This window comes from Onychostruthus taczanowskii, unplaced genomic scaffold, assembly GCF_017590055.1.
Source record: "Onychostruthus taczanowskii isolate IOZ18803 unplaced genomic scaffold, ASM1759005v1 scaffold34, whole genome shotgun sequence".
Classification (NCBI taxonomy): Eukaryota; Metazoa; Chordata; class Aves; order Passeriformes; family Passeridae; genus Onychostruthus; species Onychostruthus taczanowskii.
Window position 1 is genome coordinate 1,543,873 of NW_024500794.1, and position 25,580 is coordinate 1,569,452.

Here is a 25,580-nt window from a genome sequence, read left to right on the forward strand (position 1 = left end):
GCGAGCGCGGCCCCGAGGCCCCGCCCGGGAAGGGAAGCGGAAGCGCGGCGGACGCGGAGCTGCCCTGGGTGATGTCGCCAGACCGGCGCCGACCGGGACCGTCTGTCCGGGCGGGGCTGGCGGCGGCTCTGCGGCTGTGCCCGTGAGTGCGCTGCGGCGCTGGGCAGGGCACAGCCCGGCCTGTGCTGCGCGGGCACGGCGGGAGCCGGGCGGGGGCCGCTGGATGCCGGGCGGAGCGCGGTGCCGGAATCCCGGCTGCGAGCCGTGGGGCGGGAGAGGCGGGAGAGGCAGGTTCTCCCGATGCGGGCACGGCACTGCGTCCCGGGCACTGGGGCCTCGGGCCCCGCTCGCAGCGCCCTGTGCCCCGTTCCGAGCCCCGCAGTCCCTCGGGGCCGCCTCCGCCCTGGGAGGGCCCGGCAGCGATGGCGGGGAAGACAGCCCCGAGGTCTGCGCGCCCCGCTTCGCCCGCCTCTTGCTGCCACAGCCAGAGCCTGGGTTTGGCTGTTCGGCAGTGGGGAGATGCTGTTGTAGATGAGCTCCTGGCTGGAGCTGGTGTAGCCGCGCTTACCTTCCCTTTCTCTCTCATTGCCTTTTCTCCCAGCGAAAATTATACTTAGATTCTCTTACTGCTGTCTTTGTCCTAGTGTCAGCCTTTCTTACCCCTCAGTGTGAGCTTGGATACTTGGTTGTTTTGTTTTGTTTTGTTTTGTTGTGTTGTTTTCCCCGGGCTAATGAATGTACTTAGCAAGTCGCGTTTCACAATTACTCCTTGTGGGTGCGATCGTTTTTAAATTATTATCAATTATGAACCTGTAAAAGGAGTTAAGTAGTGGGTGTGTATGTGGCAAACTGAAGTTACTTACGTGGGTATGTTTGTGCTAGTTTGATTCACTAGTACAGTTCAGTAGTCACTATGGAAATGTAGGAGCAAAGCATTACCTGCCGGCAGCTGAAAAGTGAGTATTGGCACGTTTGAGCCTTCATCTGACAGTGTCATCTCAAAATCAGTCCGGTGGCAGAGTTCAGCCTTAAAATTCGCTGGGCCAGCATTCAAATTTACAGCTTTACCTTTTCGTACAAAACTGATTTGGGTGAAGGGGTTTTGTGCCTGAGTGCGTGGCTGTAAGAGCTATGTGACAGTAAGCCTTGTGTGCAGCAGTTCACAATTCACTGAACTGCAAGGGCTGTATTATTTGGGGAGAGAGAGGGATTTTGTTGGGGGTTAGGGGCATTGTGGTTTGGAAAGCTCTCTTTCTTTTTTACATAAGTATTTACCAGTATTTCTGAAAGGATAGATTATACATTCCCTGCTACAAATTTGCTTTTAGTCTAGATAAAGAAATAACACTTTTCAGAAGACTGAGCTCCTCTCTGCACTTGGATATTGGAAATTTGTTCCTGCAATTTCCAAAATGCAAGATCACGAGTCAGTTGGATCAGTTTAGTAGAGAAGGTGTTTTCACCTTGAATTGTTGGAAGAGGTTTGTCTCACTCTGAGTATCTGCATGGCCTTATTGCATACAGGTAACAAAAGAGGGAGTGTGTGAGTGGGAAATCTGTTGTCTGCTAGCTGTTACTGCGTTGCAGTCTTGTGAAAGGTCTCTGTAGTCTCTCAATTGCTTTTAGTGAACAGCTGGTGACCTGGTTTGATTTTTTTTTTTCTTTAAAGCACCTGGAAGACTCCAGTGAAAATTGGAGTGTGACAAGTTAGCAGACGAAGGGAGTTGCTGTTTCCATTCCATGGATCCCTTGGGTGCTCCTTCCCAGTTTGTGGATGTTGATAGTCTGCCAGGCTGGAGTGATGCTTATGAGGCCAAGCAGCTGGATTGTCACCAAAGTCCTGTTGAAAAAGCTCAAGTTGATGTTAGATCACCTTTTCCATACAGGAAAGACATCAATGAAAAAATAATCCTGTGGTAAGTTCGATGTGGCTCTCGTGTGTCAGTCGTCACTTCTCCATTTATTGTAGGATCCATATCTTCATGTAATGATCACTGCTGTAAAATAAAACTTCTAAATCCTCTTTTCTTAAATCAAACATTACAGATCTGGGAATAACATAATCTTTTTGTTCACTGTAACTTTGAAAGTCCGGGATTTTGCTCCACCATAGGTTGTGCTCGTAGGCAGTCCTTGATGCAGCCAGACTGGAGCTGTACTTCCTACTGTGATACTGTATGCTTAGTATCAAAATCTAGTTGGGCACTTGGATATGAGGTTTTTATTTTTTTAAAAAATATGTTTACTGTCAATTCGCTTTTTTTCTGTATTTGCTGGTGTTATTGTGCTGTCACGTTTCTGTTTTAAAGCAGTATGTCTTTATTTTCTGTGATTCTTGTGGCTTGCTTTTGGTTCTTCCTGCCCCTCCTTCCTCCATTCTGTGTTTTGTCTCCATGACTTTCTTCCAAAATCTATTGATAAAGTATACTGTGCTGTACTTACTCCATCAGTGTTTCTTTCCTGTAACTCAGATACTTGAGGCTGCTCTTTAGATGAATAACTCTTAATCAGTGTGAAGGGAGAAAGATTTCTTAGGGATGCAGATTTAGGGATCAGCCTGAACCTCTTTCTGGTTAATATATGCAGGAAATGGGACTGTTCATGGGTTTCCAGAACTCCATTAAGTAAAGTAAGCAAGGAGTAAAACAGAGAGTAAAGAAAGAGAGGAGTAAAAGGTTAAACATCTCTTATGGCTTGGGCAAACGTGTGCAATTTCAACTGTTAGTTTAGTTGCTCCCTGTGCGTGGGAATCTTTATTTCCCTTCCTATGCTCTTTGATCTCAAAATCCCCGATGGCTGCTGCTGTGACAAAAACAGGTCAAAGTTCTGCTACTCCATTGTCTCTTATGCATCTGTGACTTGTTTATCTTCTGCATGTCTGATCTTTGGACAGCAGAATGAACATGATCAACTTGAGGGTTCACATTTTGGGAGCAAAAGAGAAGAAAACTTGTCCAGCTGCAGCATCAGTGATTTGAGGAGCAGCAGCTGTAAGGTGCCCTGGATAGTCTGTCTGCAAAAATAAAGAAGTACATTGAAAAAATTGTTTAAGTTTTGAAAGTAATATAACACAAGGACTGTCCTCTTATCCCCAAGAGAAAATATGTGGGTTTTTGGAAGTGTTACACTCCATCAGTTTAACAAGCTGCTTTGCGTGTTTACTGCCTGAGCTGCCCTACATACAGCTGCAACACTGCCTTTTCTACAAACATCCCAGGTTACTGCTGAGGCTGGGACTCTTTAAGGGGCTGAGTTTTGCATGCAGCCTGTCTTCATCAGGGAGAGGCAAAAGACGATTTGGCTTGGTGAGCACGTCAGGGTACGCTACACTGTGTGGGCACTGGAGTCCTGTTAATGCTTTTCCTGTAACTTGGCATTTCCTTGCTTGTCAGCACTGATTTGAGAATATCCTGCTCAGTTGTGCATTCAGGCTGCAATAAACTGTTTCCTCAGGAAAGGAGATGTCGCATTACTGAACTGCACGGCCATCGTAAACACCAGCAATGAGACTCTCACGGATAAGAACCCCGTATCTGAAAGTATATTCATGCATGCTGGGCCTGACCTGAAGGATGAGCTCCAGAAGCTCAAAGGTAAGTGGCCAGAGACATTTTTATCTTACTGAAATCTCCTGTCCTTGTATAGTACAAAGTGTCAGGATTGGGGCACAAATGAAAAAGGTAGAGCTTTCCCCAGCCCCCCACAGCTGATAGGAACATGAAAAACATGGGGGAAACACCTGCCAGTCTAGTCTCTTTGCTGCTCACATTCCAGATAATTGAAAGTCTGTGGCAGATACTTGAGTTGGAGAGCCCTTACTTTGTGATACAGTAATTCCCATTGCTATCTGAAGCCACTTTGAGCAGTTAGCTTATCACTGCTTTTGCTCAAGGGACCAGTCTTGTTCATCTTGAGATTTTATCCTGTTTAGTGTGTATATATTATGAAAGACAGAAACTGAAGTTCCCCATTGAAGAAATTAAGTGGATTATGTCAGGCACTTTGTGTATCCTCTTTCAGGATATTAATATACACACAGTCTTTCAGAAAGATATGATAATAATAGATGGATTGATAAAACACTGCATGACTAAATAAAGTCTTTGTGACTTCTTAAGTTGGTTGGTTCATTTGTCTCTTGTGTACAACAAATGACTTCACTGGAAAGCTATAAGAGCAGTCCTAATGCAAGGCTATTCTAGAAATGGATGAGGTTTGCCTAGAGTCTTTATTAAGAGAGTTTATTGCTGATAAAGGGAGATGAATACTCAGCCTTTTTTTTTTTTTCATCTAACAGGCACTAGGAATAAGAGTTTCCTTATTTTGTGTGTGACGAACAAGAGTTTGTAGTTATCCAAGGTCATACAGAAGTCTAATATGGTTTAGAGATACAGTTCATCTCTAGGAACTACAGTACTGAACTGAATTTTGAGGCCTCTGTGTAGTACTGCTCACTCTGGATAACAGCTTGGTCTCCTTACATATATCCATACCAAATGGATATAGAAGAGCCATATTCTAATATAAACTCTCAGTAGTTTAAATTGCAATTCAATAGAAGTCCTGTTTCTATAAAACCATCCTTTGCTGATTCAGCTTGCTTTTTTTGAATAACTTAGAAATTAAACAGGAGGAAGAGTAGCCATTTTATAACAGAGCAAAAATTCAGTGTGGGCTGTGGGTTGAAATTAAAATACCATGGGTGCTCTGGAATAGTTAGGACCCCACATTATACGCCAGGACTCATCTAAAATACACTTGGGTTTCTTGCGTGGAATGAGAGGTGGGAAGAAGGGGACTGCATTTCAAGGAGTCCTAAAGCCTGAGATCTGTCAGCTCTGTAGGGAGCTGTTGTGCTCAGCTTCTTAAATTCCCTTTTACCCTGCTGAGTTATGCGTAGTTTTGCATCTTCTACCACGGTGAAAACACTATGTCTTCTCCCCGTAATGCATTCTGCAGGTTCACAACTCCCTATGAAGACACTTCTCTTTTAATCTTGTGCCAAGAGCTTTATGGAAATCAGTTCTTCTGTGACACCCTACTGACATGTTGTGTGGGGGAGGAAAGAGAGGCTGGGTTACAGATTTGGTATTTAAGCACCCAGAGTGTATTTGTCACAGTAGCAGAAGTAGATGGAGAGCTTAGTTTAGGATTCATTTGTCACCTCTGCTTCCTTTTTGCCCTCTTTCCACTTAGCCTTGACATTTTTTCAGTGGAGAATATGCTGAAAAAGGGAAAATGTATGGTCTATGCTCTAAAGCTGTAAAATGCATTTTCAGTTAGGTCTCTCCTGCTTTATTCCTGCTGCTTGGTATATATTCACACTTCATAGATTCCAAGAAAAATCATGATCTGAAAGCATGTGACACGCTGACTCTTCAAAGGCCTGTGCCCTCTTTAAGGCTCAGCTAACCTGTATGTTCCTGGGAGCAGCATCAGTTTTGACTCACACAGAAATACCACAGCCAGGGGCAGGCTTGCAGATGAAGTGCTGTTGATAGAAGCTTGCTTATGAACACATACATGTTGCAGTCTAATAAAGACCTTTTGTGGCAGAAGTCTTGCAGCTCTGGTGATGCTTTTTCTGCACCACACAGGTGACATAGATGATTCAGACTTTATGTTTTGAACTTGGAGAAAAGCTATTCTAATAGCTGAAATCTTACCAGATAAAAAAGAGGATCTTGACTTTGTTCCCAGTTTTGCCACGGACCTTAACTTGTGCAGCTCCCCTCACCTTGTATCTTAAAATAAGAGTAATACCTACTGGTCATTTTAGTTTTATAAGTTATAGACATCCCCAAGCAGAATGCCTTGGGCAGTGTGAAGTGTGATCTGAGTATAGTTAAAGATTACCAGTGCTACATCTGCTTCCCTGAATTTATTGGTTTCCCTACTGAATTCACAACTATACGTCAATCAAATCTGCTTCATTCTTTTTTTCACAAGTTTTTCCTACAGGCCTTTGCTTGCTTCTCACTGGTTGTGGGGCGAGGGGACCGCAGAGGAATAAAAGTAACTTGATATCTGATACATTGTTTTGGGTTTGTCTTTCCTTTTTCCATATTGTGCTTATTTAATCAGTCTCTTGAGCTGTCTTTAGAGGCTGTGCAGGAATTCAGAAGAGTATGCTTAGTTTTAGTATGGTGTTTTCTTCCTTCTGATTAACCCAGAAGAAGCACGGTGGAGGTCTGTAGAAGTTAATGATGTGATTTGTTGGATCAAAAATGTTACAAGATGCTGGCTTCAAGGCAGCGTGTGGTTGCCATTTAAAAGATACACTTGAAGTTTTGGGTGAGGAAGATTCTCAGCCTGGAGTGTCTCTTCTGATAAAATACGCTTTCCTGCATGCTGCTAGTTTGCCTTAGCACTATGAGGAAAGAGTGGAGTGGGAGAGATGAACATCCCTGTTCAGTGGGCAGCTTAAGCCAAGCTGCTGCAGCACTGCTGCCTGAGAACTGGCTGCAGCTGCTTCTTCCTGTCTCATTCCCTGTCGAGGTCACCAGCAGCTTGTAAGACAATCAGGTTGAAAGCTAATCCAATGAAAATACTGGTTTTCAGTCAGATCAGAAAGCTGAAGTGCAGTGGTACAAGCAGAAGGAAGAAGGTTGGAAACACTTGTCTTTGAGGGTAGGGAAAGAGAGAGACTAGAAATACTTCTTCAGCTGTCCAGACCTGGAGTGGGCTAGATTTAGGTGAAGAAGGGGAAGTTCAGCAGTCTTTTCTTCTGTGTGCTGAAGGAAAACCAGACTTCAAACACAGAATCTGTTCCTAGAGTATGTAAGTGGAGGGTGCTGTGAATGGAACAATTACATGGATTGCTTGAACTTCCTTTCCTTGAGACTAGACAAGTAGTCTGTCCAGAGAGTTTAAGCTGCATGAGGATTATATGTCTGCCTTGTAGACATGAAGAAATGTGCAAAACAAAGCAAGCTACCTCATTCTGAGAGCATCAATTAAACAAGTGTATTATCTATGCAGTTTTAATAGTTTTGCCAATGACTGGTTTGTTTGATTAAGGATACTTGTACTCATTTTATCCAAAAATCAGTCTCCCCAAACCAAGTTGTTAAATTCAGAAGGACTTTTTATTGCTAGCTGTATGGTATACTTGTGCATCTGTTCTCTGCACATTACTAAATAATTTTTTCCTTTGCTCTGTAATTAGTGTAGTAAGCACTGCAATTAAGACAGAATTTCTAGCAATATCTAGTTAGTCCTTGTACGCATGGTTTTAAAATTAAGAGGAACAAGCACGGTTCTCACCTCCTCAGCCTGCCGAGGTGCTAAGCAGCTGGTATGAGTTCGGATGCTATCCTTAATATTTGATCTCTAGAACACCGAAGCGTACGTATGAAGTGGAGTTGTCTGACTGGAGGAAGTCAAGGGCTTGAATACTTCTGCCTTTGTTACCATGACATGTACACTTACCCTGATGTTTTGTTTCTGGCAGGCTGCAGGACAGGCGAGGCCAAGCTGACGAAAGGATTTAACCTGGCTGCGCGTTTCATCATTCACACGGTGGGCCCCAAGTACAAGAGCCGGTACCGCACGGCGGCCGAGAGCTCCCTGTACAGCTGCTACCGCAACGTCCTGCAGCTCGCCAGGTAAGCACAGCACAGCCACGCGGGGCTGCCACCTGGGACACTGCTGTCCTGGAAACTCGGCTCTGCACAGAGATCACACCTCTGAGAGCGTCTGCTCGTGTGTGCTGGGTCTGGTTAAGGACGTGAAAACGGCAGTGGCTTCACGGTGCGCTTCATGCGTTCGGTTATCTCTGATGTGGTGCAGGTAAAATGCACAGAGAGATCTGGGCAGGTTCAAGTCCTGAAACGGGGTAGCTAGGGCTGTGCAGCATTCAGTTCTTCAGAGGAGAAGCATTAATAATTGCTTTGGGTTCTGTGCTGGAGCTTGCTCCAGCAGCAACTTCATGTGTGTCTGCAGCCATGGGGACACACCCACAGGCAGATCTGACTGCTGTTTCAGTTCGTGTGTTTGGCTTCTCTGCCCTTGTACAACAGACAGCTAAAATTCTGAGTCAGGCTGTAAGGTTACTTCTAAATCTACAGTTGCAGCAGCTAGGTTTGTAGTTTTTTCTCCTTCTGTCTGTGGTATTTTCTACTTCCTCTTAACTAACTGGGGTTTTTCTTCCTTTTTTTGTCTGTGCTGTCCTTATCCTGTGACAGCTGTTGAAGTGGTAGCAGTCACAAAATACACCTGAGCAAGAGCAATGTCAGAAGGCATACCTAACACTTTTCTAGGGTTGGGAAGATCAATTCTTCCAAGGTTGGACTGTGTGTTACAATGCAATAGTAACTGTTTCAAACTCAAGATTGCAGCTATGATTTTTAGCATGTGCCACTTTTGTTCTGCCTCAGAAGTTACAAGCAAATTCAGCCCTGGATTGAAATATGTTAAAAACTATTTTAAAATTCTTATACTTCTGCATGCTGAATGTCTTTCAGTCAATCTGTTTTCTAGAGTTACTTTTGATGTTTGTGAAATTGTCTACCATCTCTGAGCTTGCTCAAACTCCTTTAATTACTGTGGGCAACAGTTCTGCGTTCCTCTTCTGAAAATGTGGCTCAGTGCTGGAAGCATCTTACTGGTCTTAGTGTGTCACTCCATTCTGATGGTTGTCTAATCATACCTAAGATGGAGTAAGCCACCTTGGCCTGTGTCCAGACCTCTAACAAAACAAAATCATTGGTCAGGTGAAGAAACAGGAGTGTGTATGTATTCTTTTTCCCTCCTTCTCCTTACTGTCAGTCCTAAACAGGAACAAAAGTATTTTGAGCAAGAATTGCAGGGAGTTTGAGGGAAGAACTTCATTCGGGATATGAGGAACTGTAGGAACAACATAGCTGAGGTAGAAGGGGAAATCTGAAAACAAGAACCAGATGGGGAATAATTAATGCAGTGCGGAATAATTAATGGTTCTCTCCTTCTCTGCTTAATGAGGGTGTGTGCATCTTGCCAGGGAAGAATCCTCCTGCAAAAACCTGAAAGAGGATTACTGCTGCTTAGAGCCAGGGAAGAAATTAATGGTGCTCCCTACTGCCCTGACAGACTTCTGTTTGCGCCTGGCTGTCTATTCATTTGTTTCTCTTTTTCTGGATTCCAGGGAACAGGCAATGTGCTCCGTAGGATTTTGTGTCATTAATACTCTGAAAAGATGCTACCCCTTGGAGGATGCAACCCACATAGCACTGCGTAAGTGTTTTGGAAAAGAGCATAAACTGGATGGCAGCAGGTCACTTACTTCTGACAGATTGCTCTTGAAATGGGGAAACCTTTTTTTAGGGGTCTGTGGTTCATTAGAGCTTGTAAAAAGGCAAGGCATTCCATGGTTGATCAGAAAATGGAAGATAAAAACTAATGATCCTTTCTCTCAGTAAAGATTCCTGGGATCTCATCAGTAAAGATCCATGGGAATCTGTTCTGGAACTTGCATTTTTCAGTGTATTAATTTATAACCTGGAAAAGATGCTAAACATGAGGTGAGAGAGTTTGTTGGTAATAAAAGTTTGTTCAGAAGAGCCAAGATGAGGCCTTACTGTTGAATACTTGTAGGCAGATTAGAGCAACAGTGAATTTTATCTGCTGTTTTGGTGTCATCAGCACATCCAAACGTAAAGTGATATCCTTCCCCCACTGACCCACTCCTACAGCTTCTGCCTTCACATGCAAAATGATGGCCTGATTATAGGCAGCAAAACATTGAGATGATAATACTTCCATGAAAACAACAGCTGGGAGGAGCTCCAAACAGCAAGCTGAGTAAGACACAACAAAATTAAGAATGTTTTGCCATCAATCAGTGCTTTGTTCACCCTTTAAAGCTGCACATTTGAAAAGAATAAAGTAGACAGAGAAGTTGAGGAGGTCAACAAGAATACAAAAAGGCAAGAAATAGTGAAATGAGCTCAAGACTTTTTCAGACTGGAATATTCCTGTCTTGAGGGGAGTGTGATAGATGTCTGTAAACTCATGAGTGGCATGGAAATGGTGAAAATAAATCAGCTGTTCACCATCTCCCAGAATAAGAACCATCAAATGATGCCAGTTCAGAACAAACAAGGGGAAATGGTTCTTATGCTTGTTACTTGTTTTATGGAAATTCTTACTAAGAAGCATTGCTAAAACTTTTCAAATTTCCTTGCACTCGAGAGAAAACTATATTTAAAAAAATGAAGATCACTGAAAACAAATCAGAAAACGTCCTAAGCTGAAAATAAAGTACAGAAGAATAGTCAAACAGGAATATTATATACTCTTGTATATACTGGCTGCTATTTTCCCCCATCTCCTTTGGCTTTTTCACATGTTCACATACATTCAGAGCTGTTTGCTGTGAAACTGCATAACTGCATTTGTTGTGTAAAGTAATATCGCAGGTCAAGACAATTACACAGGAATTTGTGTACAGTAGTACACAGGAAGTATTTGAAAATAGCTCCTTTTTTCCCCTCTCCTGTTTCTTGAACTCCCAAAAAAGTATTCTCTGTAGATAACTTCTTTTATTGCTGTCTTCTGTTGTCTCTGTAGGTCTGTGTGATACTTGATAAAATACTCCCATACCAACGAATTTGTTTGGACACTTTCTCTCGTGATTTACAAATAGAAATTTTATATATTTTTGGCACAGCTGACCCTGGAGATTTTGTGTTGCTGAGCCTGCCTTGAAGCAGCTTCTGCTGTAGCTTGCTTATATTGCTTTGCTGATAACTTCAAGCACAGTGGCTTGTTTTAAGAATGTCTGGTTTTAGGAGCTTGCACAGGACTCTCTAAAGGAAGGATTTGGCTTGATTTTCCAGGGCCATTGAATCACATTTCACAGTCTAAGGAATCCTAGTAAGCTAAAATTAGAGAGATTTATTCTCTCTTTGTGTCTCTCTCTAAAGTCAGCGTCAGGAGAGAGTGGAGGTGCAACTTCCAATATGCCCAGCCACCCATTTGGTGTGTTAAACCACCACTTAATCCACACTTGCCTACAGCCTGTGGAACTATTTAGTATGTGGAGAGATGTATCTCCCTTCTGCACTTTGAGTTCTTCACTTGTATCTGTGTGTGTAGATTTCTCCTTCTGTTTTGCTAACTACATTTAATCTGCTTCCTTGCAGGCACAGTTAGGAGGTTTCTGGAGGTTCATGGAGAGACTCTGGAGAAGGTGGTGTTTGCTGTCTCTGAGCTTGAAGAGGTATCTTGGCATTCATTCCACCAAAATTCCTGGGCATGATTGATCTCCTCTGCAGCAGTAAAGCTGGATTTGGATTTCCTCTTCAGATCACATAGACTTCTGGTCTTGCAGCATCCTTCTGCCTCTTTCTTAGCATAGCCTCTTTTCCAGAACTGTTCATGCCCTTAGCAGTCACTATGGACACTTGAGAATCTTTCTGCTTCTGGCTTCTGTGTTGCTGAGCTGTGGACAGGGAGCAGTAGGGGAGCATGCAGTTGTGCTGGATGTGATGTGTTAGCCAGAAAGGAAATTCCTCACACAAAATTTCCTCCTTATACAAAGAAGTGCTTGAAGAAGGCAATTTCAGCATCCCTACAGATCTCCTACAAAGATCTGAAACATTGCATGCTGACTTGTTGGAATAGCAAACTTGACATTTAATGATCTCTGTTCTGAGAGATGCAGGCAGTCTGAATATTGACTTTCCTTGTACATCAAACTTGTTCCTGTGCAGAACACCCACGCTGTGTTCAGGTTCTATGGCATATGGATAAGGAAAATAACTAATTTGTTTGGGATCATAAAACTGCTAATCAGTTGGAGAGAACCCATGAAGTCATACATTCTGTAGAGATTTTCACTCATTTCCTTCATGTGGGGAGGAATTTTCTTGTTTGGCTGGTGCTTTTTCTTTTTTCCCAGGCAGATCACTACAGGTGATCTGTATAGTGGTACATTTTAACATAAGCAACATTTGCTCAAATCTGTTGTCCGTGTGTATTGTAACTTCATTACAAAGCTAATGTATCTGCAATCTACCTGAGTTTGTGCAGATTTTAGCAAAATCCTCTCAAAGTCATTTGCCAGTGTGGCAAAAAATCCAAAAAATAAACCTCTATCAAGGTTACTTGATAAAGTATTCCCAGCTCACAGCCCAAATTAACCATTGAGGGAGGCAGTACTTTGCCTCCAAACTGCTGACAAGTTCCCTGCTACAGGGCAGATGCTGTTTAAGGGAAGAGCACGGATGTGGGATAGACCCTTCACACATTTTTCTTATTTGTAGGCCACTTACCAGAAGTTGCTGCCTCTGTACTTTCCGAGATCGTTGGAAGAAGAGGTCCAATCCTTGCCTTACCTCCCTGCAGATATTGGCAATGCGGAAGGGGAGCCAGTGGTACCAGAGCGGCAGATCAGGATTACTGAAAAGCCAGGCGTTCCAGATGGTGAGTTTGGAACTGGACTTTGGAATAAGCGCCTGTCTGGGAAAGTCAGTGGGAAAAACAGAAGAGGAAGGAGAGAAATGTTTTCCTACCTCAATTCACCTAAGTCAGGTTACAATGATTCCAGTTCTCAAGCTGCCTCATTGGCTTCTTAGTGTTCCCCAGAAGTAGCTGCAGTAGAGCTGTTTTGTCTTTTCCTTTCTTGGTGGAAGAGGTGGGTAGTTCATTCCCTTTGTAAATTTTTTTTTTCCCAAAGTGATTAGGATTTTTGAAGGTGTTCTTGCAGAATGTTGTGCAGCTCCTAACTGAAAAAGGTATTTTGGATAGTGGTCTGTCTTGTGTATTAGCAAAGTGTTGTTTACGTATTAGCAAATGTTGTCTCAAATGATACAATTGTATTGATACAGCGCATCCAACTAGTAAATGGGCAATGAAAGCTAGCAGAAACTCCCTAAAATATATAAAATAACTAGAGGAACCCAGGGATTTGTGTTTGGAGGTGGCTATCAAAGTTCAGTGAAAGTCTGTTGGGAGAAGTGAAATACATGTAGCAAAACAATTTACTATATTAACTGACAGAGCAGACACATTCTGCCTTACTTGTTAAGCAGTTTTGTGCAAGTTTTACAGCTTTAAGCCATCCAAAGCAGATAACTGGGAATTAATTTCAATTTTCTGCTTTTGCATAGCCAGTTGGGATAAGGCTGAATATTTGATATTTGCTGCTGTGGCTGATCAGTGTGAGGTATTCAACCACAAGCTAATAATTTGTGAAATTACTTGATTTGCATAGGTAAGAGTGAATTTGCTGCTATAGCATGTCATGCTGAAAGGAGAAACTCGGTTTCTGTCTAGATTGCCCAGAGAGACAGTGCTAGAAGTCTTAGCAACATGCCTGGGTGACATCAATTCAGTGGAGCATTGTGGTATTGTCACCAGGAAGTGAGCCTCTGCTCTTCTATTTCATCACCCAGCCATGTTGTAAATAATACTATAAAAATAGCTACACTCAGATCACTGCAGCATTTATTCAGGAAGTGTCAGTGATACAAGAAATGAGCCCTTTCTACAGTACAGCTTCTAAATTGAATAAAGCTGCAGCATCTGTGCCTCTGTATGCTAATTTTTCCCTTTTTGAGAAGTAGGATGACTGTAAAGCTCAAGTGGGATGACTGTAAAGCTGAAGTCACTCTCTCTAGAACTTGTTTTTTGGGAGAGTAAACCCTTTGTTATGCACTGATGACTAGGACTTCCCAGTTAATTTCCAGGCTTTAAGGCTCTAAACCAACACTTTAAGGTAGTGGTTCTCAGTCACACACAATGATCTGCCAGTGGTACTGGTGAGGTATCAGAGCCACGTCATGGTGCCTCGGGGGCTTTGTGTCAGTCTGTAGCACAATGACTGTGTTGTTTCACTGGGACATGTACCAATTCAATAGCAGCATTGCTGTCCTGTACACAGCCCAAACATTTGATATCATCTTTGTTTCCACTGCAGATGCTTCAGATGAAGAGGGTCTGGAGGCAGATTTGTCCTTCATTGGGTCCCATGCTTTTGCCCGCATGGAGGGGGACGTTGATAAACAGAGGCGCCTCATCCTTCAGGGACAGTTGTCAGAGGCAGCACTGCAGAAACAGCACCAGAGGAAGTGAGAATTTGCTTGTTCATGTGAATATTTGTGTTAGTTAGGACCAACCCTTATGAATGATGTTTTGTTATCTGCAAAACCTCATCTTCCAGCAAGCAAATACAGGTAAAGCCTGGTGTCACCCTGGATTGATGTAGTAGCCTCTTTGGCCTGAAGGGAGAAGGGATGGGATAAGAGGAGAAAAAGGGAAGCTTGTGATAAACCCTTTAGCACACCCAATGCATCCAGCCAGCTGCCTTACCTGTTTGCCACAAGATGTCACTGTTTTGTCACCACTTTTAGTAGTGGTGCTTTTGATACTGCCCACTTGTTCCTGAGGCTCTGCGCAGATAGCAAAACATTTTTCTTCCATTTGATAAATAAAAGAAGGCTCAGGCTTTCTCCCCATCCCTGCCCTGGTAACCCTAATGTGCATGATCACTTCTCTAGATGGTAATTCCATGCTGGACACCTCTCAAGGCTCGGTGTTGGCTTGTTTTGTCAGATGAGGCACTAAGTTGTTCATTAAACTGGTTACTGCATAGTTGTGTTCAACATCTAGGTTTTTAAGGGAAATTTTCTTTTTTTTTATGTCTTTTAAATACTGATATACTTAAATGGAAAAACCTCTGAGATATTTTCAGCCCAAATGCAGTGCCTCTACAGTTACTAATTGATATATATTAATATGTATTAATTGCCCGAGTGAAAATCATTAGTTGTGTAACTAAGACACTAAACTTTATTTTTTAACACTTCTTTCTTTAAAAAATTTGTAGTTGCTCCATAGGTCAGAAAACAGCAACATCAGAGAGGGCTCAGTCAGAAAAAGCTTGTTTTGTCCTTCCCTTCCCATATACCTCTTCAGGCTTATACTGCTAATCCAAAGGGGGATTAGATCTGACCAGATGTTTTTGACTTTCTAGTTATAATCGCTGGCTGTGTCAGGCAAGAGCTGAAGACCTCTCTGACATTGCTTCTCTTAAAGCTTTGTACCAGACAGGTAAGTTTGGTGTACTGATGACTGGTCTACGTTGTCTTAAAGTAAAAATATTTTCTTTGGACTTGCCTATACAATAGGTCATGCTGAAAGCATAGCTGTATTTCTGGAGAGAATCTGTCCAGCACCTTGACTGATCTCTTAGGCCTCATGAAAATCCAGAGCTTACCTCTATCTTTGTGTAAATACCAAGGTTGTGTGATACCTTCTGCTCAGTAGCTGCAAATTTCTGTTCTTTTGTTTGCCTTAGACAAGGCTCTGTGAGCTGCAGGAGGTCCATGAGGCGTGTTCTGGGAATCTGTGCACTGGAGTTCAGAGCCTGGTTTCTAGGAAGAATTTTGCTTTGGTTGTAGAATTGCAAGTGAAGGGATTTTTTTAATAAAAACCATGTTATTATTTGATATTTAGGTAAATATGGAGTACACAGGCAACATAAAATTGCAGTCCTTAAGTTTCTCAGATACATGGGTTTTTTGATCAGAATAGGTACTGGTATAGTGAGAGCAGTAACTAAGCATATTTCCTCTGCTGGAAACCAGATGCACTGCAAAAGTTCTGAGCTGAGGCTCTTTCTCCCTGGTTTGAAAGGGCCCAGCTGCAAAACCTGGCATGGCTGAGAGAAGTTGAGACATCTTTCTTTCTTTTGTAGGTGTAGATAACTGTGGCCGCACTGTGATGGTGGTGGTTGGAAGGAATATCCCAGTAACATTGATAGACATGGAAAAGGTAAGGCTCCGTAAAACTAGAGTTGTGTAGGTTACATATGAATGCTTTGGATGGAAAAGTCTGATTATAAGGGTAATTCAGTTTTAATACTAGAAACATCATTTGTAGGACTTAAGGTGTTAACTAGAAAGTATTTTTATAGGCAGATGAAAATGTATACCCTTACAGAGCTATGTGTGCATTGGGCTGACACTTTTCCATAAGGCTATTTTTAGAAAAGACAGGGCTAGTATGGACTCCTTTTTCTTCTCAAGAAGAAGGAGAGTTACCATGCTTCTGTATCTGCCAGGATGTGAAGAGTGAAACGTAATGAGTTAAATGTAGTTTTTGCAGGGAAACAGCAAGAATGTATCTCCATCTGTGAGGTCAGATAGACAAAAGACTTCCAAGTTATTACAATCATGTTGAAGTCTTGGAATGTTTGCCTTGCTTTTGTAGCTGAAATGCAATGCTATCCAGCCTCATGATTCCTGATTTTTAGATGAAATAAGGGAAGTATATTAAGACATAATGCAACGTGAAAGAGTTCTTTGCAAATATAAATTTTGTTTCTTTCTGCCTCAGGCTCTTCTGTATTTCATCCATGTCATGGATCATATTGCAGTGAAGGAATATGTTCTGGTGTACTTCCATACCCTCACAAATGATTACAATCAGCTAGACTCTAACTTCCTGAAGAAACTTTATGATGTTGTTGATGCCAAGTGAGTGTCAATAGGAAAAGAATATGTTCCAGTCTTCCTCTGTGCTATGCAAACATTTGTTATTCCCTGTATCTGGTTTCCCATTTATTTCTGAGAGAGTTTGGCTGGGACAAAGACCTAAATAACTAACAAAGGCAAGAAGAAGGAAGAGGTGTTTTCTTTCCTTCTCAAGTCCATCTTTTTAACCAGAAATTCTGTCCTCTGCAGTCTCCCTCTGGACCTCTTAGGGAGGCACTCTGGTTGTTTTGTCTGTCACAATCCAGAGCTGGAGCTTTTGGAGCCTGGCTTTGTTAAGGTGTGTTGCTGGTTGTGAGAGGAGAGGTTTGGGTAACAGTGGCAGTCATAATTTGTCTTTAGTTTTCTTTCATTTCCTACTTAAAAGACTGAAGGCTGTGATGTCTTTAACTGAAAAATAACTATTCTGCTTTTTTAAAAAAATTTCTTTTCCCTTTATATTTACTTTTTGGTATCTACCCTTACCTTAGACCTAACTTTATAAAATTACATCACAGGCACTTAAGAAAAATGGTCTCTTTTGACAGTTAGTTTTTGTATATGACTTTAGTTAGAATTCACTTTTAAATATTTTTTTCCTTTCTCTAAACCAGGTACAAGAGGAACTTGAAGGCATTGTATTTTGTCCACCCAACATTTCGTTCAAAGGTAAGGTAAATCTTCCAAAAGAAAAGTGTATCTTCAATATTGGTGCAGTAGCACATAAGCCTCTAGCATGAAGAACATGGAGATGTATAGAACATTCCCAAAATGAGGCAGTATCTTCTGGATCCACTGTCAGAACTTGAAATTCATCCCATCTTTGATCTAGCTGCAATCTTCCAGCCTTTGTGATAAGCTGAACCCCAATGCTGTGCATGCTGTCTGTGCCCTAGTTCTTGAGTGCTCTTACCAGAGAGAGGTGGAAGCTTTGAATCATGTCTCTTTCAAAGGGAAATATCTTGTCATTTTTCCTGCTGGCAGGGTCACGTACCATGACCAAACACTCAGGGAATTCTTTTCTGTGTGGTTCATCTCCTGGATGTTTCACCTTTTCTTTCACCACACGAAGTATCATGTGTGTCCTGTGTGTCACTTCACACTTCACTGGGAAGGGCAGAGAGCAGTCTCAAGCAGCAGTGAGATTAGTCAGGGTTAGAGTGGAGAGCAGCAAAGAAAGATGGGAAGAATGCCTTTGATGGAGTGCAAAAAAAAATACTGTTAATCCATCAGGAGACAAAAAGCCTGAACTTGTCATGCACTAAGTTATTACCTTTGGCTGGGATCTGTGTGGGGCAACAGAAGATGGAGCTGGTTCCCTTCTGGACCTCACATCCACTACTCCTACTGCAGCAGTATGAGCACTTCAGATTAACTAAGTGGCAGCAGTAGCCCTTCCTAGAATTTTTGTTTGTCCAATTAAAACAGAAATCTGATCCTCCATGTTCACATCAGATTAACCTCTGTGTTTATTCTGCTTTTTGCTGACATTAATCAAATTTGAGAAAATTATATGCCTGAAAAAACACATCTGTTTGCACATGTTCAGCAAGAATTTCTTTGACTGCTAAATTTCCAAAGCATCCTTTCTTTGCCTGAGCACAGCTGGGACACTGTGAGACTTGGAGCTTCCTTGTTTTTATGGAGATAAGACTGAGGCTTCCCAGCAGTGTAGGTTCTAGTTTCTCTTAGGTTATTAGTTACTCCCACAGGATACAGATCAAAGGTCTGTGTCCTAGAATTAGAGCTTCCAGCTCTGATGCTCATAAAAATGTAGGAGCTGGCACAGAACATTACTAAGGTCACAAAGTTGAGTGGAGAAGCTGAAGCTAGGAAGTACTAGTGTTTCAGATTCTCAGCAGCATTTCACCCCCCTTCTCTCTTCCCATACATTTCTGTTTAGTTGAGAAATATTTTTCTTGTTGGAGGATGACAACTCATCCTCACTGGTGTCTGTTGCCATCTTGTCTGTCCCTTTGCAAACTGCAGTGGGACTCAACAGATCTGTAGGCGAAGCAGATGGTTGGTGGGAAGCAGGGAGGGTGAGAGACACAGAGTTCTCTAACTTGCTGGAAATAGTATTGGTTTGTATCTTATTCTGGCAGCACAGCTGGAGGCAAAAGAGAATGTGTATCCATGTCTTTCTGCCAATCTTTTCTATAACTGGAAGGCAAGCAGGATTGCTTCTGACTGTTGCATGGACTATCAGCTTATGAAACTTTTAAATATGCAGCAGAAAGCATGGTGAAGAAGATGGCTGCTAAGAGGGAATGATTTTTCTCTCCCCTCCTTTTTTTTGGTTCTTTCAGTGCTCTTGTCCCCATGGAAGATTGCTAGCTCAAAAGCTTCAAATTTCTTAAAAAATGTTTGGCACATTCATCTTCCTATTTGGACCACTCACTTACTTCCTTCCCTAGAAGTAGTAGGAAATACCCCATGCCTCAAATTGAGGAGGAAGGTCTGTACATTCTTGTGACTTCCCAAACACATCACCCTCGTACACAGATCTTAAATGTCTGCTATAAATTGTCCCTTTCACAGCAGGGTTGAATCCTGGCACAGTGGATGGCTGCCATCTGTTAGAGTCACTTCTGCTGATTTATGGGCTAAAAGGGATCAAAAGCCTTTTCATCATGTCTTTTGGAAAATCCTATGTCCCTAGAAAACCAGCACAGTTCTCCATGTACTTTATGGTGCCAACAATGATTCTTTGTTCGGTTTCTAGGTATGAAACTGTTGTAAACTGTGTGGTTCTGAGGGTAATTGCCTGTCTAGAATACATGGAGTTTGGTGTGCAGGGGGGGAAGTTCAGCAGTTATCCTAAAGCACAGAGTAAATGAAGCAGGGTGAGCCACTCTGCAGAGTTTTTATGCAGTGCTTCTGCCTTTCCCCATGCTTTGAGTGTTCTTGTGATCTGTGAAATGGAGCTGTGCTTGTCATGAAATCATGGTATAGACGTCAACAGTTTTGTAGGTTGGAGTGGCTCTTGCTGCATGAGCACTTCACTGCCAGCCTCAGATCAAGATACCCATGAAGTGCCATCACAAGTTCCTTTGTACTCATGCATGCAAAGTTCCTCCTGCTTGGTTTTGATAAAGCTGCTGATAGATAGATAAATAAAGGGCTTTTGGAGGCATTTTTATGTGAATCCTCTCAGCTCCCCTCTTCTGTGCGCTCTCCAAACAAACTTTTTCAGAGCTTGTGTTCTGAACTGATCTATAAATGGCTGGATCTGAAACAGTCTCACCCAGAGTAATTCTGTTTTCATTAATTGGCTGTGAATCAAGAATATTTCACAGCTGAAACATACCCAAAGACTCAAATTAGATATTCATAATCATCAATACTCTTTGTATTTATCATGAACAATTTTTGGTTTGTTTTTCTGTAATGGTTCTAAAAACAGCTTCTTGAGGTCAGATGCCAGGGGAAAGGTTGTTGCAAATCACTTAGGTTTTTTTTTCTACACAAGATCCTTCCAATTGGAATAAAATTTCCCAGATTTTAGTAAATTTCTCTTTGAGGTATGCCCAAATTATGACATTAGAGACACAGCTAATCTGTGTTGCTGTTTTTTGTGGGAAACATCGCATACATTTAACTGTGGGGTTTATAGCTTGGCAGAGTGATTTTGACAGCCTTTTATTTAGATTCAGAATATCAGGACAAGAAAATGAAAGGAAACTTCAGCAGATGTCTAGATTTTTAACTTTCTTTGGCTGCTCTGGTATAACTTCCTCTACTTTCAGTGCATTAACAGTTTAATTTAATTTCAAGTTCCATGATCTGTTATCAAGAAGAAAATAGAACAGCTCTTGTATTACCATTTCTGTAACCTGTGATTATCAAGAATAAAGGTAATAGAAAAATTCTCCAGAAACATTTCTGCCCCCCTCCCTTCTCTCTGTGCTCCTGGGTAATGCCAAGCTGCAGGGCTTGTATAGTGAGAGGAAGGAGGGGAAAAAGAAAAAACACTTTTCCCAATAGCAGTTTTTGTGATGGCTGCAAAAATATCCCCTATTAGGATTTTATACATTAAACATCATGGCAATTATGTTTAATGAGTGTCATTCATAACACACCTTGAAATCCATGCATTTGGTGCAAGATTGAGAAGGTATTTTCACTCATTAAACTGCCACTTAGTGTCACTCATAAGAGGTCTTGTTAGAACAATGTAATGAAAAATGGATGCCAGTAAAATCTGTCTCCCTGCTTTCTGCTAACATAAATCTCTAATTTTGCCCTCAAAATATCAGATTTATTTCAAATGTTCTCTCATGTTCTTTACCTCCTTTTCTCTTTTTCATTGTTCCTTTCTCATTAAAATAAGCTGTTCTGAGGAGGCAGTACAGTTATTCCAGGACAGTTTTTAGGAATTGACTTTCTCTTTAATGTTGTATTCAGACAGATCATTTTTATTGACTTAATCTTAAGAGTTTATTTTAACTCTTGCTTTCCTCGAGGCTTTTCTTGCAGTGTTGCTTCTTTTTTGTTAACTTCCTGGAGTCAAAGCAAAATTATCAAACAGAATGACAGAATGGTCAAGGTTGTAAAGGACTCTGGAGGTCATCTGCTTTGACCTCTGGCTGAAGAAGAGTCAGCAAGAGCTGGTTGCTCAGGACCATGTGATTGATCCTTACTATGAGCATTTGTGACCTGTAGAACAGGTTTTTTCTTTTCTTTCAGTCTGCCAGGAAAAGAATAGAAAAGAAATAAACAATAAGCAATACAGTACTTAATTTTGGAGAAAGTGGATTGAAAAGGTAAAGCTTGTGCAGTCAATCTAAGCAGGATTAGATTGCTGTCTTACTGGTCTTCAAAAACAAAAATTCCATATCCTGTTTTTACCCAAAACAGACAGAGGTTTGTTGTGAATATTTAAAGTAAAATCTTGTAGAATAAGTTGATAGGCTTATTCTTGTAGAGTTAAATTAATAAGGCTTTGATTAAAAAGGTTGCAAAACAAAAGCTCACTCAGACAACCCAAAGGAGGAGGGAGATTTCAGTACAATTTTCAAAAAGCCAAAAGTCTCGCTTTCTCTTGCTCTAATTTTCCTTTCTTTCAAGTGAAAACTTGAATGTAAAGGGTTGAAAATGCTTCTGACAGAGTCAAATAGGTAATTTTCTGAACTGGCTAAACTTGGAGTGAAAACATGCCACTATACTGATGGGGTTTTGAGGACAAATAGCAGAATAGCTGTCACTCTTGGACTGTAGAAAGGCTCCTTAAGCTGGCATTTGGGGAGGAGTGAGTGTAGAGTCAGAAAACACCAGCTTGAAGCTCTCAAGACACTGCTTGCTGCAGTTGGTGGTGCGTATTTCCTGACCTTGTTGTGTTATGGCTATGATTTTAGTGTTTCAAGTTCAACTGGAGCCTGTTTCACTGTGGGGTATTACATTGAACTTGAAGGTTTTGAAGCAGCACCTTGTTAATTGGCTTTTGTGGGGTTTTATTTTCAGGTCTCAGCATGGTTTTTCACAACCTTTACAGTCTCAGGGCTAAAGGACAAAATCCACTATGTGGAAAGCCTTCAGCAGTTGTTCACAGCCATACCCCCAGAACAGATTGATCTTCCCCCTTTCGTCCTCGAGTACGACGCCAGGGTAAGTGACTGCCTGTGGCCACAATGGGTCTCTGCCCTGAGAGCAGTTCTTGTGCTGCTCCCATTCTGCTCTGCAAGTGCTTTAAGGGCACTGACTTCCACACCTTAAGAATGGGGAGAAGGAATAGGGAAGGTTCCTGGAGAGTTTGTGTTGTTCTGTGAGTAATGATTCTCTGAATATTTTGTCTACATCAGCCCAAGCAGAGGGCTTGGCTAAGAAGGAGAGCTGCTTTCCCATTAGAGCAGTCTCCTATGTGCATAAAAGGAAGCCTGCCCTTCTTCAGCCAAGAACTGTAACATAACACACTAACAGCCTGTGGACAAGAAAAAATTTGTGTTAGCTGCTGTACACCTTATACTGACTGGAAAAAAGAAACAATAGCTGTGTTTCGTCTTCCCTGCCCCACATACTAACAAGCACGCAGGAAAAGGAAGAAAAAAAACCCCTCAAAACAGCAGGGGAAAATGGAACATTAGAAAGGTGCCCTGCCTTTGTATAGGATCTTCTTCCTCTTCCCTTCTAGACCTCAGTCTCTAACCAAATGGTGGCATGAATATGGCTTGCATTGGCAAAATCCTTCCAAAGACTATGTGATGTAACTCCAAAGTAGTAGCCAGAGCTGCGTGTCTGCATTTGTAGCTTTGTCTGAGTCACTGGCTGTGCCAGCATCTGTGGGTTCCTGGTGTCACTGCTTGGCTTAATGGCAAAAGTTTAACTTGCACTTTCTGCTTATGCTGAAAACACAGGCAAAACCAAGGTCTGTGTTTGGCTGTTTACCAGCACAGTCCTCTCCTGGCTGAGTTGTGGCACTCACTGTACCCATGGAAAATAAAACATAATACCTAATTATTTCTGCCTCTGCGGCACTGTCACTGCATCAAGGTGTATTGAAGGAGACTTCTCTTCAATTGCTTATTCTGTGCTCTCTGTTGCAGGAAAATGGGCCTTACTATTCCTCTTATCCTCCATCCCCTGACTTGTGATCTGCAGTCCTGTGATGCTGCCAGTTTCCCATGGATCCAATGACCTGATGCCTGCCAAAACCTGTGCATTTACCCATGTACAGAATTCAGAGAGAGGGTTTTCCTCCCCCAGCTCTGGTATTTTTTTACTGATGAGATATTTTCAAGCACTCAAGCAATCAGAGAACTTTATGCCACTGTGAACTGTACAACTATTTCAAATATATTTATCCAATGGAAAAGCTGATTTGAAGATTACTAGATGTATTTGTTTGTTTGTTCGTTCGTTTTGTTGTTATTGCTGCTGTTACTGTTGTTTTTTGAAGCTGTTACATTATTTTTCTGAAGAGACTTTTTCTTTTCTGGGAAATCCATCAAAGGCACTTGATCATATTTTTAACTATTACTATTTTCCAGCTCTGTTTGTAATACCCATTTCTGACTGGTCTGTACAAGTATTGTGTAGTACCAGCCTGACACATCACTCATCATATGGTCTGTGTTTCACATCTGATTACTTTCCCTTTCTGTTAGTACTGATTACTTTAGTGTTGACCCAGCAAAACTATCTGGAATTGGGAATGCCATGTCTGCAGGCTGACAGAGCACTACAGCCAAGCCAACATTACTCCAGGATTTAGTCCCATAAACTGCAAGGAGCCTTGAAAAAGTCCCTGTCAGTTTTCATTGGATGATGTGAAGGACCATGTCAGGACGCCACTACCCTCCCAGTAAGAATAAAACTGAAAAGCATTTGTGGTTTCTTTTCTCTAACTATACTCATTTATGTTCTCCTTTGCCATGGCCAGATATCTTTGTATAAGTGGATGCCATCTGCCTAAACTGTGCATAGAGGGGAGGGGGAAATGGTGGCTCCAACCCCAGCCTCTGGTGGCAGAGATTGTTTCTGGAGGTATCAGTGTCCCTCTGATTTCCTGTTGCACTGACACTCATTGACTTTTGACAGACATGATATATGCAAGAGAGCTTAGCCACAGGTTACTGGAGGAGCTGGAGGTGAGAAGTGTTTCAGGGCTGCCCATAGAAAGCTAAAAGAGGAGGGAGAAGGCTCCCTTGTAAAACATAATCAGGGATGGCAGGCCCAAGTGCAGAAGAATTAAATCCTTGGTAGGAAGAATGTCACAACACTACTGAATATGAAAATGATGGTATGATTTTCATTATTTGATTCTAGCTGCTTTCCTGCCCCAACTTATATCTGCTACTCTCTCTTTACCAAAATTCAGTTTTCCTTATTTTCCACTTCTGCAATAACTACCTTATTTAAGCATTAGCAGAAGTCATTATGAGATATCCTAGAAGGTGGCTATTCATGCCTGTTGAGCTGGTTGGAAATTATACCCCTGTCTTATTTAAACATACTGTAAACTGGTGGGATAAGCAGGGAAAAAATTCTCTCTTGGCCATCTAATTGCATGTCAAGATTTCTGTTTGCAGTCAGAGAGTTTGAAGTGTGGTCTAAGACAGGTCATACTGAGTTCCCTTTCTTTCCTGCCTTTGCCTCCTGGCTTAGTGTTGTGTTTATCCTGCACATATCCTCAGCATATTGGGATATCTGTTGCCGTGTCAGTCAGAGATTACAGTAATCACTTGCCTGGGCTGTAACAGTCATGTATATACAACATGTATAAAAAACAAGTGGGTTTGCTTTCTCAGTGTCCCTCAGGGTCCTTAAGTGATTCCATAATCACATCCAAGGTGCTGCTCAAACCTGGAAACTCCAGCGCAATGGAAAACTCCCTTGGTGCTAGTACTGGGGAGCACTGCACCTTATGGTCTGTTCACATGTGATTGATTCAGCACTTTTCTGGTGGCCTTTCAGAAGGAAACAGCAGCAGTTTGTACAGAGCAGCTACCACGTGTCCCTCCCGCCTCTTTTCACCTGGCTGTTCACAGCTGCCCTTGCCTAGTGACTTTTATAGCCAGCACTGAATTTTCCATGCTTCTCTAACGATTTGTGCAGCTTTCCACCCCCGTTAGCCATCTGCTGTTTTTCACACCCGTGGCATTTCCAGTGGGGCTGCTGCAGCATTGCCAGCGTGCAGTTAATGGGCAGATTAAAGGTGATTCAGAGCTTATTGTGGAAACCAAACTCTCATCTTGACAGTTTTTAGATGGTTTCTGTCCCTTTAGCTCACAGATGGCTCAGAGTCATAAAACCTAAACAGTTCTTGTTAGGACTCAAGTCTGCACGTTTTCCAAACGTGCAGTCATTTTCAGAAATTATTTGGCTCAGTGGAGTGTGAATGTGCCTCCAGAGCACTTGCAGAGCAGAAAGGAGATTTTGGCACTGTGCATCTTATTGTGTATATTTTTCCCTTGAAAGACTTTGCTTTAAATCTTATTTTTTTACCCAAGTCTTGCAAATCTCAGTGGCAAGACAGACCTGCATTGTGCTGCGAAGATCCTGCATTTTCCAGTGAGTCTGGAGTTGTGACAATTTACCAGTTTTATGTTTTTAATGGAGATATTTGAAAAAGTAATGTGACAGTGAAGAAACCAAAATCATTGAAATGCTCAGGATATTCACTGCTAC

The 25,580-nt window shown here is 42.0% G+C and overlaps 1 protein-coding gene across 2 annotated transcripts; it reads left to right on the top strand.

Annotated features, from left to right (window-relative positions):
- Positions 1 to 13: 13 nt before the first annotated feature.
- GDAP2 (ganglioside induced differentiation associated protein 2) lies at positions 14 to 23,776 on the top strand. Of its 2 annotated transcripts, none has more exons than XM_041411126.1 (14): positions 14 to 142; positions 1,670 to 1,916; positions 3,454 to 3,593; positions 7,454 to 7,607; positions 9,125 to 9,213; positions 11,124 to 11,200; positions 12,246 to 12,405; positions 13,901 to 14,051; positions 14,957 to 15,033; positions 15,680 to 15,756; positions 16,321 to 16,460; positions 17,069 to 17,123; positions 21,918 to 22,061; positions 22,997 to 23,776. In XM_041411126.1, the coding sequence occupies exons 2-14, from the start codon at positions 1,741 to 1,743 to the stop codon at positions 23,042 to 23,044; spliced, it is 1,488 nt and encodes a 495-aa protein (XP_041267060.1). In that variant the 5' UTR covers positions 14 to 142; positions 1,670 to 1,740; the 3' UTR covers positions 23,045 to 23,776. The 2 variants fall into 2 exon arrangements, with proteins under 2 accessions (XP_041267060.1, XP_041267059.1); XM_041411125.1 differs by lacking the exon at positions 14 to 142 and adding an exon at positions 1,248 to 1,524.
- Positions 23,777 to 25,580: the final 1,804 nt, after the last annotated feature.